At 37.9% G+C, this 15,416-nt stretch overlaps 1 protein-coding gene across 2 annotated transcripts in view; it reads left to right on the top strand.

Moving 5' to 3' along the window:
* TES (testin LIM domain protein) overlaps window positions 1–15,416 on the top strand; it is a 46,522-nt gene that overhangs the window by 11,768 nt on the left and 19,338 nt on the right. For both annotated transcript variants that reach the window (XM_027075317.2, XM_053218180.1), the window contains one exon: window positions 13,194–13,279. In XM_027075317.2, the coding sequence (XP_026931118.1) occupies window positions 13,194–13,279 (86 nt within the window). The remainder of the gene's footprint in view (window positions 1–13,193; window positions 13,280–15,416) is intronic.

Here is a 15,416-nt window from a genome sequence, read left to right as displayed (position 1 = left end):
TAATTTTTAAATTTTGATTTTAATTTTTATAATAAAAGTAAATTTTTTTTAACATTTTATTTATTTTTTTTTGAGACAGAGAGAGACAGAGCATGAATGGGGGAGGGTCAGAGAGAGAGGGAGACACAGAATCCGAAACAGGCTCCAGGCTCTGAGCTGTCAGCACAGAGCCCGACGCAGGGCTCAAACTCATGGACCGTGAGATCATGACCTGAGCCAAAGTCGGACGCCTAACCAACTGAGCCACCCAGGCGCCCCTAAAAGTAAAATTTTTTAAAAAATTTATTCATGTTTATTTATTTTTGAGAGAGAGAATGACAGAATACGAGTGGGGGAGGGGCAGAGAGGGAGATACAGAATCTGAAGCAGGCTCCAGGCTCAGAGCTGTCAGCATAGAGCCTGATACGGCTCGAACCCACAAATGGTGAGATCATGACCTGAGCTGAAGTTGGGCACTTAACTGACTGAGCCACCTAGGCACCCCAAAAGTAAAGATTTTTTAAGTAATCGTTCCTAGTACTTGTTTGAGCAGGCACCATGCGCTAGTCACTATAGGAAAGATTCAAAGCTATATCAATGAGGCTCTCAGGAGGGGGCATTTGATTTCACATGACTAGGTATTATGTTTTCCTAAACAGAATCTTCCTCAGAGATTTTGTGATAAATTGCAAAAATAGCCACAATATTTTGCAACACTTCCCATTAAAAAATGGAATCTATTTTCCTACCTTTGACTCTGGGCCGCCAAAAAAGTATGGTAGCAGTGATGTTGTGTGTGCTCCAAGCTTGGATGTCAACAGGCCTTGTCTCCTTCTACTTTCATGGAACCTTGCTGCTACTATGGAGCTAGTCTACCCCAGCCTGCTGGGGGATCAAAGACCACATGTAACAGATGAAATATCTCAGCTGAGGCTCCTCTAGGCCAGCTGTCCCTAGTTGACCTGAAAAGTGACGGCAGATGCGGTGAACCTAGCTGAGACTAGAAAAACCATCCAGCTAAACCCAGTCCAAAGTGCCAAACTGGAAAAGCCATGAGCAGAATATTATGATCATAAACTTCAGAACGAATGGTTATTTTAAGCCAGTATATTTAAGTACTGCTAGGCAGTCAATCATAATTTACACACCCTCTATTGTTAGAATGTAAGTCTTCTCAGCCTCCCACACTGAAAGCTACAGGAAGGGTCTTAGAAAAGGCTTTTCTCGCTCTGAGTTATCTTCATAGCCCTCTGTATGTGTGGAAAAAAAAAAAAAAGAATCAGGACACTGCAGCTTCCCTGACGTCACTGGTCACTTCAGAATAGGCTGTTTCTAATATATCAGATCTACGTTTTATTTCTTTACTAATTGTTCTGTTTATCAAGATAAAGGAAACTTAAATTCATCTGCAACTGACATTTGATCCTGATTGTAAAAAGGTGGTATATGCATGTTTTGAAAGTGGTCTTTTTCCCCTGAACCCTAGACAAATTTAAAATGATGTCTGTGTACCTTTTGTAGCACAGAAATCTTTGGACTGTGGTCTAACTATAAAATAAAAAGCATGTGAATCCGTACCATTTCTCTAATGGATCAAACATCAAAAACCAAGTCAGGGGCACCTGGGTGGGTCAGTCAGTTAAGCAACTGATTCTTAATTTCTGCTCAGGTCATAATCTCATGGTTTGTGGGATCGAGCCCCTCTGTGCTGACAGTGAGGAGCCTGCTTGGGATTCTCTCTCCCCCTGTCTCCACCCCTCCCCTACACGTGCTCGCTCACTCTCACTCTCTCTTTCAAAATACATAAACATTTTTAAAAAAGAAAAGAAAAAAATGGGTCAAAAATTAGTTAAGGCTCTTATGTTTACACAGAACACTACATGAACATAATTCTCTTGTTTTTCCAGAGTAAGGGATGGTGTGAAAAAACTATAGACAATAAGTAAATATGCATGCAGCATCTGGAATTAGGGTTTCCTACATCTCTCCCTGCCTTTCCCAGGTTCCGAGACCCCCAATCTGTGCTGTTAGACTTTGTTTTTGTTCTAAAGGCCCCTGATGCCAATCCTGGGCAAAAGTAGAAAATCCAAATCCTGTCATTTTGTACTTTTTATCCTCCCCCACTCCTCGTTGCCATTCCTATGCCTTCTCTCCATTGGCCTTTACTTTCTATGTTCCCTTGGATCCTCTGGCTTTCCTGGGCAGCCTCCTGGAATGGCGCTCTCAGCCAGTGCCACAAGCCTCCCCTTCTCTGCTCTGTGAGGACACACCTGCACAGCTCTCTCCCTGCCTGTGCTCTGATTAGATAAGCAGCTAGTGGCAATAAATAACACAAGTGCATAGTCATCTTCCCCACGCCCTCACTCATCTGTTATAACAGGTTACTCCTAAAGAAATGATACTCTAGCCTTTAGGCCTGGCAAAAATGATGCCAATGTTCAAGTTTTAGGATATACAGAGTCTTAATAAAGGCCTCTCAATATACAGCTATGTGTGGGATACACTCTTTACAGTCAGCTGTTGAGGTAGTGACACAAGACCAAATTAGGATTGTTTGTTTGATCTAAATTCTTTCAAGGGACTACTACAGACGCCTTTTGGACTCAGATTTTTAAAATCCCTTTTATAGCTAATAATTGGGAAGCTTTGAGGGCTGTGTATAAAAGCACATGCCATTGCAGAGTCCTTCCAGGGAGCCGGAGCTCAGCCAATCCTATTAAAAAACTATTTCAGCTGCAATCATAACCTATTAATTGTGACATTTTTATAGCCTGCATTGTCTTTCTCAAAGTAACGGATTGAGAGAAGGCCTTTTTTGAGTAGAGTCTACAAAGGAGGTATTCTATTGGTGAATATTTCAAGCAACTTCCTTTAAGCAATAGAATAGAAATAATTTGATAGTAGTCAGCTCGAAACATGTTTATAAGGAACCAGCATAAACTGAACAGACAATACATTTTTAAATCATTTGCTTACCTAAAATGAGTGTAGATTTTTTAAAAAACCTAAATTATTTTTTCCATAGTAAAACTGTGAGGATACATTGGGTTTCAATAGGTAAGCAGTACTAGAAAAATAGTTAGGAATTGCTGACTATAAATATTACCTAATTGGAATTAAGTAATTTGCATCCTGACATCACAAAGAAGGGCTATATATTTTTTTCTTTTACTTAATTCCATCACCAGATAGATTTATGTAATAGAACAAAGTTTATATAAATCTTTTTCCATTTTTAATGTGGAGGAGGACTATGGCATATTATAAAAATAGTGAATTTTTTGTCTTAAACATATTTTTGAAAATTTCTTGCTAATCAAACCTGATATTCTGTATTCTATTTTATGATTGTGTTCTAAAACACAAGAAATATGTGTGTATATATGTACTACACAAGTGTGTATATGTGCCGAGATCGATGGAAAATAAGACTGAGAGACTAAAAATCATATTCTACCCTGTCTTCTGGAAGACTGGTCCCTGGGCCTGACTGAGTAAATAGCTAACAGACTGAGAGGAATAAGAATATTTATATGTAAGGAGCAAAGCTCTGTGTTACTATGCCCATTTGATTGAAGAGACATTTAAATATTTGAAATGGAAAAAAATAAAGACAAGAGTGGTAGATAAGCACACCCTGTACCCCTTCACTTTGTAATATGTCTGTCTCATCACAGATCACTTAGTCTTTGGATTTAAAATCAAAACAGAAAAGAGGTTGTGGAAGGAAGCTTCTAAGATGGCCACCATTGATTCCCAACTCCTAGAATTCATACTTTTGTCTATTCCCCTCCCCTTGAGTGGGCCGGACCTGGTCAGTTGCTGCCAAAGAGTGTGACATGGCAGAAGTGATGGTATGTCCCTTCCGAGATTAAAGGCCACAGCTTCCATCTGGGGTGCTCTCACTCTCTCTGGGATCATTTGCCCTTGGAAAAACCAGCTGCCATGTCATGAGGCACCCCTGTGAGACAGCTTAAAAGTGTGTCTTGGCCCCAGTCAAGCTTTGTGATGCCTGCATCCCTGGCTGACCCTTGATTGCAATGTAGGAAGAGGCCCTGAGCCAGTCCACCTCATTAAACCACTCCCAGCTGGCTGACTGTGAGATCATAAATGTTTATTTTCAGCCCCTAACTTTTGGGGGTAATTTGTAACCAATACAGAGATTTTCCATTATAAATGTAGAAATTTCGTGATTTGAAAAACATGACAAGTATTACTTCAGTTTTTGCCTCATTATATCACCCCTGGGCATTATATGGAATCTTTTATATGATGTATAAATACATAACATAGCAAATAGTTTTTAGTATTAATGATAAGTCTACATATTTTGAATAAAGATCTTTCAAGTTTGAAATTTAACTTTTTCATTTGTATTTCACTGTTTCTTTTTGTTTTTATTTTTCACTTTTATTTTTTCCAGGGGATGATATAAAAATACTTTGGATTCATTGTTTCTTTTAAAACATTTTCTCTCTTGTTATACCATTGGAAGAATCCTATTTTGCATCAGGATCCTGGAGAGTTTCCTTGACCCACACCCTATTCTTTTGAGGGTCCTCTTGCATGTGTGAATAATCACCTCAGGGCCTTTAGCGTTAGTGCAGCTGGTGTCCAGACATTCAGGTTCCTTGTCATCAGTCTCACATTTGTCTAAGAAGGAGGAGCTCCGGCTAGTGACGAATAGGCAGTCTTTGAGATCAAAACCTATTGTTCCAGAGGAGTTACAGATGAGGAATATTACTCATTTAAATTATTATTTGTCTTCAAACTCTCATTTTGGAGAAGAAAAAATGATGACTTTGTAGTTAAGAGCTCAGGATTTGGAGTTATAATTGCTAAGATTCAAATCTCACTTCTGCCACTTGCTAGCGGGGCAGTCTTAGACAAATTACTCAATCTGTCCAAGTCCCAGTTTCCTCGTGTGTGAAATTGGGAAGATTAACCTTTCCCATAGGTTGTCTTGTGAATTAAATGAAATGGTGTCTGTATTGTGCCTGGCAGTAGTAACATCTTAACAATTGGTGGTGGTGGAGGTATAAATACCAATGTCATTAAGTATAAAAAAATATATAATTAGAAATGTTTCAAGATATCATACCAGAACTAAAATTCATTATTGATTTGTAGAAGAAAGCAGCAGGATCTACTTCTGATCTTGTCAAAAATTTACCATAATTACTGAAGTTGTATAGATGTCTTAGGTAATCTGCTGCATCTCAGACTGAAAATAGACAAATTGCCTTGGTGACAGTCCCTGTGTCACTTACTTGATACTGGTACTGCCTTAAGAAATGTAGGGACAGATTGAGTGGGAGTTATCTATTTAATTTATTAAAGTTCCAGGAAGACTGACACAGTACCTCCAGAATAGAATTTATTATAAACTATTTAGGCTGAAAGATCACTTGTTTCCTTTTTTCCTAATACAATAATCTGTGTGATGGTTTACTACTGTGTGCGAACAAAAAGATGTCACTCCATTTGGCTCACAGTGGATTTTATGGTATAGATTCATGTAGGGCTCTGGCTTTGAAAGTTATGGCACTGAAAAACTGAAGGAATGTGGAAATGAATTGTGGAATCTACAGTGAAGAGTTTTATTCCCATTTGTAAGTGCTATTGACAGCTGAAGACTGTTAATTGATTATTCTATTCTTGAGCTATAATCCTTGGTGTCAAGTTAAAAATTATATTGATTTCTATTTTCAAAAAACTAATTTACTCTTTATCTAATCCAAGATTTTTCCATGTTCATGACCTACATTTAGGCATTAGTGGTTAAGAATGGGCCTTCTGCAATACAGCTGACCTGAGGCAGTTAATAATTCTCTGCTCCAGCTTTTCATCTGTATGAAAATGCACATAATAATTAATAGTACTTCAGACTTTCATAGGTTTGCTGTGAGGATAAAATGAGATGATCCGTGTAAAAATCTTAGAACCATGCCTGGCAAAAACCACCCCTACCACAGCTTTCTTCTTTTTCTTCTTTTTAAACATTTTTTTATTATTTTAATTTTTATTTTTTTGAAAAGCAATGGGAGTTCCTGAAGTAAAAGTATCATGTTAAAAGGTCATTAGATAATTAAGACCAGTATTAAATAAATAAATAAATAAATAAATAAATAAATAAATAAATAAATAAATAAAACTTGCTGGCATTTCTGTCAAGCTCAGCCTCTATGACAAGCATCAGGAGTTCAAATATGAGCAAGAAACTTGTAGTCTAGTGGGGTAAACTGATGTGTAAATAATCATAGCGTAGTGGAAAGGGACTAAATAATAGAGTGATAGGAATTTAGAACTTGGCTGAGAATAGTCCAAGAAGGGCATCACGCAGTAACTGATGTTTGGATTAGGTCTATAGAAAGTAGGATTTTGCCAGATGGAGGGGAAAGGGAATGAGATCCAGCAAAGGGAAAAGCTTTTCTGGAAGCAGAGGTTTGCAAGGGAGGTGTGGGTTGAAAACCAACTTCTCTGCAATGCTAAGGCATGTCGAATTCATTGAACTCATTGAATTCATTGAACTCATCTAACAAGTGGAATGTGGTGATCATCTTTAGGTTTTATTAAAATAATTTTGAGAGTGGCAATAGGATACTTTCAAGTGGAGTGGTCAGCTAGGAAAGTGTGGTCCCAGGCTGACCTGATAGAAGTTTGAACATTGAGCAGTGGAGTGGAGGTGAGGAAACAAACCATGTAGTTCTTAGAGGACAGACCAGCAAGACTTGGAGCATAGTAAGCATGGCTACACAGAGATAAGGAGGACTCTGGGCCCCAGTTTGTGTGACTAGGTGAGTGGTGATGTCTCTTTCTTCATTCTTCCTCTTATGTATTTCAAACTTTAGTGAGAGATGCACAGTTTTTGTTCTTATAAGCAAAGAAAAAGAGCAATTTTATTAGAAATGATTAATAGTAGTACTTAATCATGATAAATTATCTCTTTGTGTTCTCATCTAAGAAATTTGCCAAACTATAAAAGCTGAAGGATACCTCTATTTTTATATTTAAGTCTGGTTTTCTGTGTAACCTAGCCTTTTTCTGGGGGTGGAGGTGGGTATTGCCATTGTTGACAGAGCTTGGAAAGCAGCCAAAGAACAAAAAATGGAAAACATTTTAAGTTTTTGTGTCACAAATTAATCAAAATGAATTGATTCAGGTGGGGAGAACTTCACAGATCACAGATCAGTTTTCTAAAAGAGCTATGTGCTGAGAGAGATCATTTTTTGGAAATGTAGTTCCTTTGTTCAGAATATTCATTTATATAAACAAGATCTAAAATGCTCTTTAAGAATATAATATGAATATATGTATATATACATATGTGATAGGTAGGTAAATAGGCATGTACATGTACAGAGAGAGAGAATTTATGTATATTTCATATAATCTACCTTGGTCTGCTTCATTCCAAAATGATTAAAGAAGTCTTAGTAACACTTGCTTGTTTAGTAACCACATAGGATTCTTTGCTCCGGAGGGAAATTTGGTTATGAAAACAGCATGAATCAGATGATCTCACCCTGAATGCTGCATAATATCTTCCAGATTCAAATTATCTCCAAATCAACTCAGACCGTGTTTGAAATACCAGATGTTCCGTAACCTTCTTTCCTTTTTCTTTAAAGAATCTGACATGCAATAGCCTTTCCTGGGTCAGAAGGGTCACTTGAAATGTTGCCAACCTATCTGGTTACCTGAAATTATGAATACAGAGAAATTGATCCCATTTCTTATCCTAGAATACTAAGCAGGGGACAAGGGGTGTTTGGAGGCACAGATCATGGTAATGTAAGTTCTGGATCCTATAGTTAAGGATATTTTAAAAATCTTACTTGTCTAGGACTAGCATTTCAGGATAAATACTATAGTCATTTTTATTTTTTCAATTGACTTTGATAGGTATTCCTAAAGCCTGACCATAGCTTTTCCAAATATAGTCAATCCAAAGGATCTGTTTTTTTGGACACTGAAGAAGAAAAATTAATCTGTCATATCCTTGTATTGACGCTGGCCAGAATGTGTTACTAAAATTATATGAAGTAAGTAGAGAGCTTTGGGACCTGTGTGCTTATGAAAAACATGTGTTTTTAGGCACCAAGTGTTGATTCTGCAGGGAATACCATATCACATTTGTTACTAAAATGATTACATGTAACAGAACTGTATCTCAGCTCTCAGAACTTAATTTTTTTTTGTTTCCTATATAAACAACTCCTCCACACTGAATTCCAAAGGATTCTGACCAGTAAGAGGCAATAATCTATTAGCTTTCTCAAATGACTACTGTCTGTTTAGTGTTTAGATGTTGAGCAAATGACTATGCCGAATAACAAACTCAGGTAAAGTTAATCTGAAACATGATTTACAGTCATAATTTTAGAATTAAAAAGTTTGTTAGAGTTAATCTAACTCAATCCCTTCATTTCATTATCCACATGAGGAAATCCAGAGAAGAAAATGACTTCTGAAATCCCTAGGCCTAGCAGTAACACCTGGGGACCAGACCACAGTTTTCCAACTCCCTTGAGTGCTCTTTCTACATTTTCACAGTTCTCTGTTTAGCCAAGTCGTTCTTGATCATTTCCTTAATACCTGGGATGACTAATTCTCACAACATATTACCTATGAGCACACATATCTTGGTGTTTATATTAGTCCAGGGATCTGGACTTCACTTTCTAAACAGCCAGGTTGCCAGCACTTTCTGGGCCCTCACTCCCCTGCACACACTCTGGGTGTCATCATATAACACCTTGTCTGTTCTTACCCCTCACCAAGAATTCTCAAGCGTGGACACCTGGGCAGAGAACAACCTATAAGATCTGGATGTCTGAGAGTAACCACCAAGGCTCTTGAGGAAAGAAGGATGCTAACCAGAGGGTTCAGCCCGTGCTAAGAATAAAGGGGAGGGAAGAAGTCTAGGCAGAAGAGTCCTGGGTCCTGCACTTCAGGGAATCCTCAATACAGAAGTGAAGGAGGGAGAGAAATTGGCTGAGCCCTTAGGGTAAATAGAGTTCCATACTCTTGCACTGGAAGAGCCAGGGAATCTCAGCTTCTGTGACCTCTGACCAAAAAGGTCTGGAATAGGGGAGAAACTGCTCGAGGCAGCTCTGGCTCTGAAACTCTTTACTATAGAGTGGAATTTGTACACTTGCCTTCACGTGATATGTTTGACTTGGGAAGGGAAGGATAGCAGATGCCTAGATGCCTAAGTTGTGGCAGAAACAGAAACAGAAGAAATTTGCCTCATACCAGTAGAAATATGTCTGCTCTGGTACAATTTTATCATATAAATTGGATTTAACAGGATTAGAGAACACATTGCATTCTAGATGTGGAACTAGGCACACACTAGAGTGTGAACCACATTTCTTTGTTATTAGTGGCACTATGCTTTTTTATCCTAACAGAGGTTTATAAAGAGGGTAAGAATATGGAAGAAGTTCTCACCCAGTAAGTGGCATGGGTTAGAGATCTTCATTGCTGGGAATCAAGCAGGTTTTTTTATACCTATATATTTATAGCTATAAAAATAATTTCTTTTAATGAAATTTCTCTAGAAAAACAAGTTCATTCCCCGTGTGAAACTTACTAATCATGATAGCTGCGAACAATGGTTTTAAAATTTAGGTGTCTTTTTTATTGCGGGTTTATTTTTAATTAGAACTGCTTTCATTGAATTGTGGCCGGAGAGCGTATCATACTGCCATGATCTCATTCCACTCTCCTTCATGCTCCTGTTCCCTCTCTATGATACTTTCAGAGTCCCCTCACAACTTGTGTCTGAGTGTTTGGGGAAGATGAAAGTGTGTGTGTGTGGAGAGGTGGGAGGGAGACTTTCTTCAGGTGGTCATAAACCGTGGTAGGAGGAACCTGTCTGGAGACTTAGCTGGTCTTCCAGGCAAGCCAGAGTGGGTGGAAGAACACGGGAGCAGTGCTTTCTGAGTTCTCCTGGCAGGCTGCAGAGCCATTTTCTCAGATTACGTCTTCTTTCAGAGTCAGGTGTTCTAATCTCCCTGAGGGGTCCCCTCTGTGGCTTGGCCAGCAGAGCTTGAGGGGTGGGTGCTCTTGCTCCCCAGCCCCCCACCCAGTGCCTTTCTCTAGTGCTTCTTCCTTACCAGTCTCATCCTTGGAAGATTATGTTTTCCTTGGGAAAAGGAAAAGATAAGGTGAAAACAAAACCCCACTCTGCCTGTGGCAAGTCTGGTCCTATCACCTTTTGAGTGCTCTGAGGTGCCCCTGCTCTAACAATTCCCGCTTCTGCCACAGACCTTCGCATAACTGTCCCCTCACCTTGAATGTGCTTCCTCCCCCTCCCCCTCCCCACTGAGTTAGGAGCCGCTCATCCTTTCAGCGCAGTTCAAGCAATATTTGTTCAAAACAGCCTTCCTAACCTTCCTGACAGATTCATATCTTCCGATCTAGAGCGCTCAGGCACCTGCATTTGTAGCCCTTTCCCTTTAAACAGAGATGGGCCAGGAAATCTTTGGAAGCCGCAGGGAAGTTCCACCAAGGCACTGAGTGGAGGGCCTGCCACACATGGGGTGTGAGATGAGCGTGCTGTTGACTAGCTGCACAGCCAGGGCAGAACTGCTCTCTTGATTTTCCTTTCCCGGCCTCTTACACCAGGGGGGATGCCCAGGCCTGTCCAGCAATAAGAGCATGTGGGCCACTTTAAAAGACATGTTCAGGAAACATCACCAGTTCTAATAATCCTAATAGATAAACTGATAACTATTTTAAGAGGAATAAAAAGCAGGTAGGAAGGAAACAACTTGGCCCTTTCCAATGCTGACTTTATGTTGGCAATGAACTACGCTGGGCCTTACTGTCATATCTCTGCTGACCAAGTAGGGTTCTGGTTATATTAGCTAAGCTTCCAGAATTCATTCAGAATTCGAGAACGAGATGGTATTTTTCCACTGTGCTTGCTGTATTTTATTAAGGCCAGTGTTGCTCAGACCAGGTGATTCAGATTTAAAGGCAGGTAAGAATTTGTTTATTATTAATTTAATTCCATATGTGTGTGCATATATCTGTCATGAGATAAATGTATTTCTTACTGTGAATGATGCACAGGAGAGTTTAGAAGCAGCTGATTTGAGCTAAGCTATGTGATTAAGTCTTAATAACGTCATCTTAATTTTCATGTGGGAGCAGAGTTTGGCAGGAGATGAATGGAACACCGTATGAAGGAAATCCATACACCAGGTGGATTCAGGATTCTTAACTCTCCTGTAATGGAAAACTTGAAAGAGCTTGAAAAAGAATACACTTTTTTAGATTTGCTGTTCATTTTAGTCTGGATATCGTAATGGAGAAAATTCTTTAATTACATTCCTTGCAAAAGACCAGAAAATTCAAATAATCCGTTCCTCTCTCTCTTTTGCTTAACCCATTTTACTTCCGTAGTATGAGCTGTGATCACTAGCGACAAGGAAACAATTTAATTCCTTAAAATAATAATAATAATAAAGTGTCATCTAGTATTAAAGTATATAATTTCAACATCTTTTGAAAATTGGTAATGGGGGCATGGCAAAGGTGATGAAATTTAGTTAATACTGGACAGTTTGAGATGGTCTGACTTAAAAATTATGTGGGTTCCCCTGAGCAGCTGGGTAGATCTTCGTTACGGTAAGAGGATGTGGTCATTTTCTTCAGAGAAAAAAAGGAAGGGCTTCATCTAAACTTCAGGGCATGGTCAGACTGAGCTTTCAAGGAACAAATTACAGTGTGGTTTAGATTACGTAGCAAAAACACAACTTGGCAAAGTTACAAAAGGGTGCCATGGTAGAAAATCTATTGTTTGTCCAGCTTGAACTCTTACCCCAGGCACTAGCTGCTAAGGAATTTGTCCGGGAGTCACTGATGTGATATTTAAAACAGAGTAGCCTGGTCGCTGGTGATTTGCCGATGGGATGATATAAAGTGGGCTGATCTTTAATATCAATAGTTGGGTAAAAGAGCTTACATTGCCTTCTTGGGTCCTTCCCTCATCTGCACTCTTTTTGTTTATTAAGTCATGTCTCAGTAAGTTCCCAAGGATTGTTGTTTATTGTGATTAAAAAATAGATTGTTATAATTAGGGCAGTAGTACACCCCCTCTATTCCCACCCCAGGCGTAAAAGCACAGGCTTTGGTGTCAGAAAGACCTGGACTCAAATCACTTCTCTACCATTTATTTACATGTTGGTCTTAAGCAAGTTCTGTAACCTTCCTGAATTTCAGTTGTCATCTCTAAAATAGAGAATAATATCGCTTTTGAGATTTTATAAGGTTTTGATAAGTGCTTACCTTTATTCCTTGCATTCAACATATGTTATTGCTATTATACTTATAAATAATAACATTTTGAATATAATAAATATAGAAATAATGAACAAAATTGACCATATGTTAATAAAATAAATGAATAATAAATAATAAATGAAATAAAATTATTTGAATCATAATTCCTAAAATCTTTTTTATATTCCTTGTTTGCTAAAAAAAATATGTCATTTGGGGACAGGCTTGCTTCCCAAGCTCTGGCTCTTTAACTCCCTGTTCCTATTGCATACAGGGCATTTAGTGACCAAAGAAATAAATTCATGACTTTTTGCAACTTGCAGTATTTGTAGTCCTCTAAACAGTTGTATTCTGATGCTTTTCCTTTCATGAAAAAATCAGTAAGAATACAAGGTATGTTGAGTAGGTATTTGGAGTCCCCATATCCATACCTAAGTGTCCTCATTGATCAAACAATGTGATACTCATAAAAGATTTGTTTGTAACTTCTATCAACAGGAGTGGTCTTATGTGGAATTTAAGAATCAAAACAGATAAACATAGGGGAAGAGAAGCAAAATTAAGATAAATACAGAGAGGGAGACAAACCATAAGAGACTCTTAAATGCAGAGAACAAACTGAGGGTTGCTGGAGCAGTATTGGGTGGGGGGAATGGGCTAAATGGGTAATGGGCATTAAGGAGGACACTTGTTGGGATGAGCACTGGGTGTTATATGTAAGTGATGAATCAGTAAATTCTATTCCTGAAGTCATTATTACGCTATGTGTTAGCTAACTTGGATTTAAATTTTAAGAAATCTTAAAAATTTTTAATTTAAAAAAAAACAGGAGTGGTTAGTAGAATTAGAAGGACAGTTTATTGAATTTTTTAGATTTTTAAAAAATGTTATAACACACATTGTTTTCTACTTAACAGATGGGCTTAGGTCATGAGCAAGGATTTGGAGCTCCCTGTTTAAAATGCAAAGAAAAATGTGAAGGATTCGAACTACACTTCTGGAGGTAATGTTTTGAAAATGACAGCCACATTAGTAATTTCTGCTCTTTGGCACTGCTTCCTCAGACAGTGGGGATCTTTTATAAATTCTCTAGCATGGTTGTTAAGTTGTAGATCTGTCATATTCTTTTCTAAAAAATAAAGGCTAAAGCTATTCTGTTTTCCTACCATTAAGTGTGACTAAGCTAATTGGACCATCGTAACTATATTTGAAATTGTGTATTTGCTGTCCTTCAGATTTCCTATGAGTCTAGGATACTGAATTTATGTCTCTTTCCTGAGTGGCAGATAAGTTTATGGTAATCTTCTAGGACTGTTTATTAATTATAATTCTTTTCTTAAAAATTGATAACTTTGCACATTTTACCTATATATTTGCAATAAACAATAAATATGATTAAGCACTCATGTGCTGGTTGTCAGGACATAGACTGGTATCTAAGGACTCTTCGAAATTTTTAGCTTTAACACTTGAATTAAAAAAATAATTCATTGCCATCATTGGCTTGTATCAAGTTCAAATATATGGAGGACAAATGTTGGTGGATCAAAATGTGAATTTTGTGTAGATCTTATTTACATATTTTAAAGTAATAGTGTATGTTATATAAACCTAAAAATTGGTATTTTAAACCTGTTCTTATGAAGAATGTAAATTTTGTTCATCAATGGCTGTCAAGACTATAATGGTAGTTGATCTAAGTCTGTTCAAATTAGAATCAGCACATCATTGTTAGAAGAAAAATGTTAAAGTGATCAACTATACATTATTAGGATGTCAGATGCCTGGTTAGAATAAATCTCACTCGAGAACAATTTCTGTGCTGCATATTTCCATGGAAAACTCCCTAGAATAAAAAATTTCATCAGCTATTGGGTTTGTGTACAATGTAAGTTATAGGAGAATATAAACAATTAAAATTTGAGATATTAGGTTCTTTTAAAAGCTAGTTTATTTAGCAAGTTTTAGGAAACAACGGCAGTTCTTTTAAATAATGAAGGTAGTGGAAACCTCAGTCCATGCAGAAATGATGGTACAGTTCTTTATTTGTAAGGAGCTAAAATTTTTCAGGGAGTTTTTTAATTACAAGACTTTCATGGATCTTCCCTGTGCCACCTTTTTAAGGGACATAGAAGTTAGGCAACATGTCTGTTGTGGTTCTGAAACATTAAGTCACTAGACACAAAATAGTTTTCATGGACTAGAATATTTCAGCTCCTGATGTGCACACCATTCAGTGGTGCTCACAGTGGGCTGTGGAGAGAGTTGCAGTGCCCTCTGCTGGGCATGGTTCTAACTGTACAATCTTTAAAAATCTTAAAAAATCTTTAAAAACCTTTTTAGTTTGATCATACAGTTGCCAAAAACTGCTAATGAGATTTTTAAAGCTCATTCCTAAGTGATAGCATCTTTTCTCTAAAGCAGAAGGTTGGTTTAGAGTAATTATTGTTTGTGCTATATTTTTTTTTTATTACAGATCACTATAATCTGAGATTTTCAGATTTAAAAAAATGCCAGAGAAGAGCAGATTTCTGTGGCATGAAAATCACTTTTTAATTTTAATTTTTTTCATTTACTTACCTTGATAGACTCTGAGAATCTGTTAAGAGCCATAAAAGACTATGGTTTTGCCACAGCCTCCAACCTAGCTTGAGTTTATATGCTTCATCCAGGTGGTATTACTTAGTAAATCCGTCTTCTTCCTGGCATGAATCTGGACACATCTCTCCCTCAGAATTCTTGGTAATTCTCTGAATTTTTCACCATAGCTGGAAGGCTGGAGGGCAGGTGCTTTTGACCTCCAGATAGCCATTTTCAGTACAGTCTTTGAAGCAAAAGTCTGGTTGTCTTGAGTGTAATGAAGATCCCAGGTCTGGTCCAAGGCCACAGACTGCTGTGACTGAAGTGGACATGGAGTCCCAGGATCCTGTCCACTTAGCTTCCTCCTCTATCTTCATGGTAACCCTTGACTTCCAGGACTCTAAGGGCTTCATGGGGCACATTGTGAAAATCAGAGTTAAATTATTCTCCACATTTTACCAGCCTGACTTCTATTCAGCCACAAGAATGGTCTTGAAAATGGATACTGTTGTGTACTTCCCAATAGCTTAAGAACCCTCACTGCTTTCTACTCCTGCTTG

Source organism: Acinonyx jubatus, chromosome A2 (assembly GCF_027475565.1).
Source record: "Acinonyx jubatus isolate Ajub_Pintada_27869175 chromosome A2, VMU_Ajub_asm_v1.0, whole genome shotgun sequence".
NCBI lineage: Eukaryota > Metazoa > Chordata > Mammalia > Carnivora > Felidae > Acinonyx > Acinonyx jubatus.
This window is presented reverse-complemented; position numbering and strand designations above follow the sequence as displayed.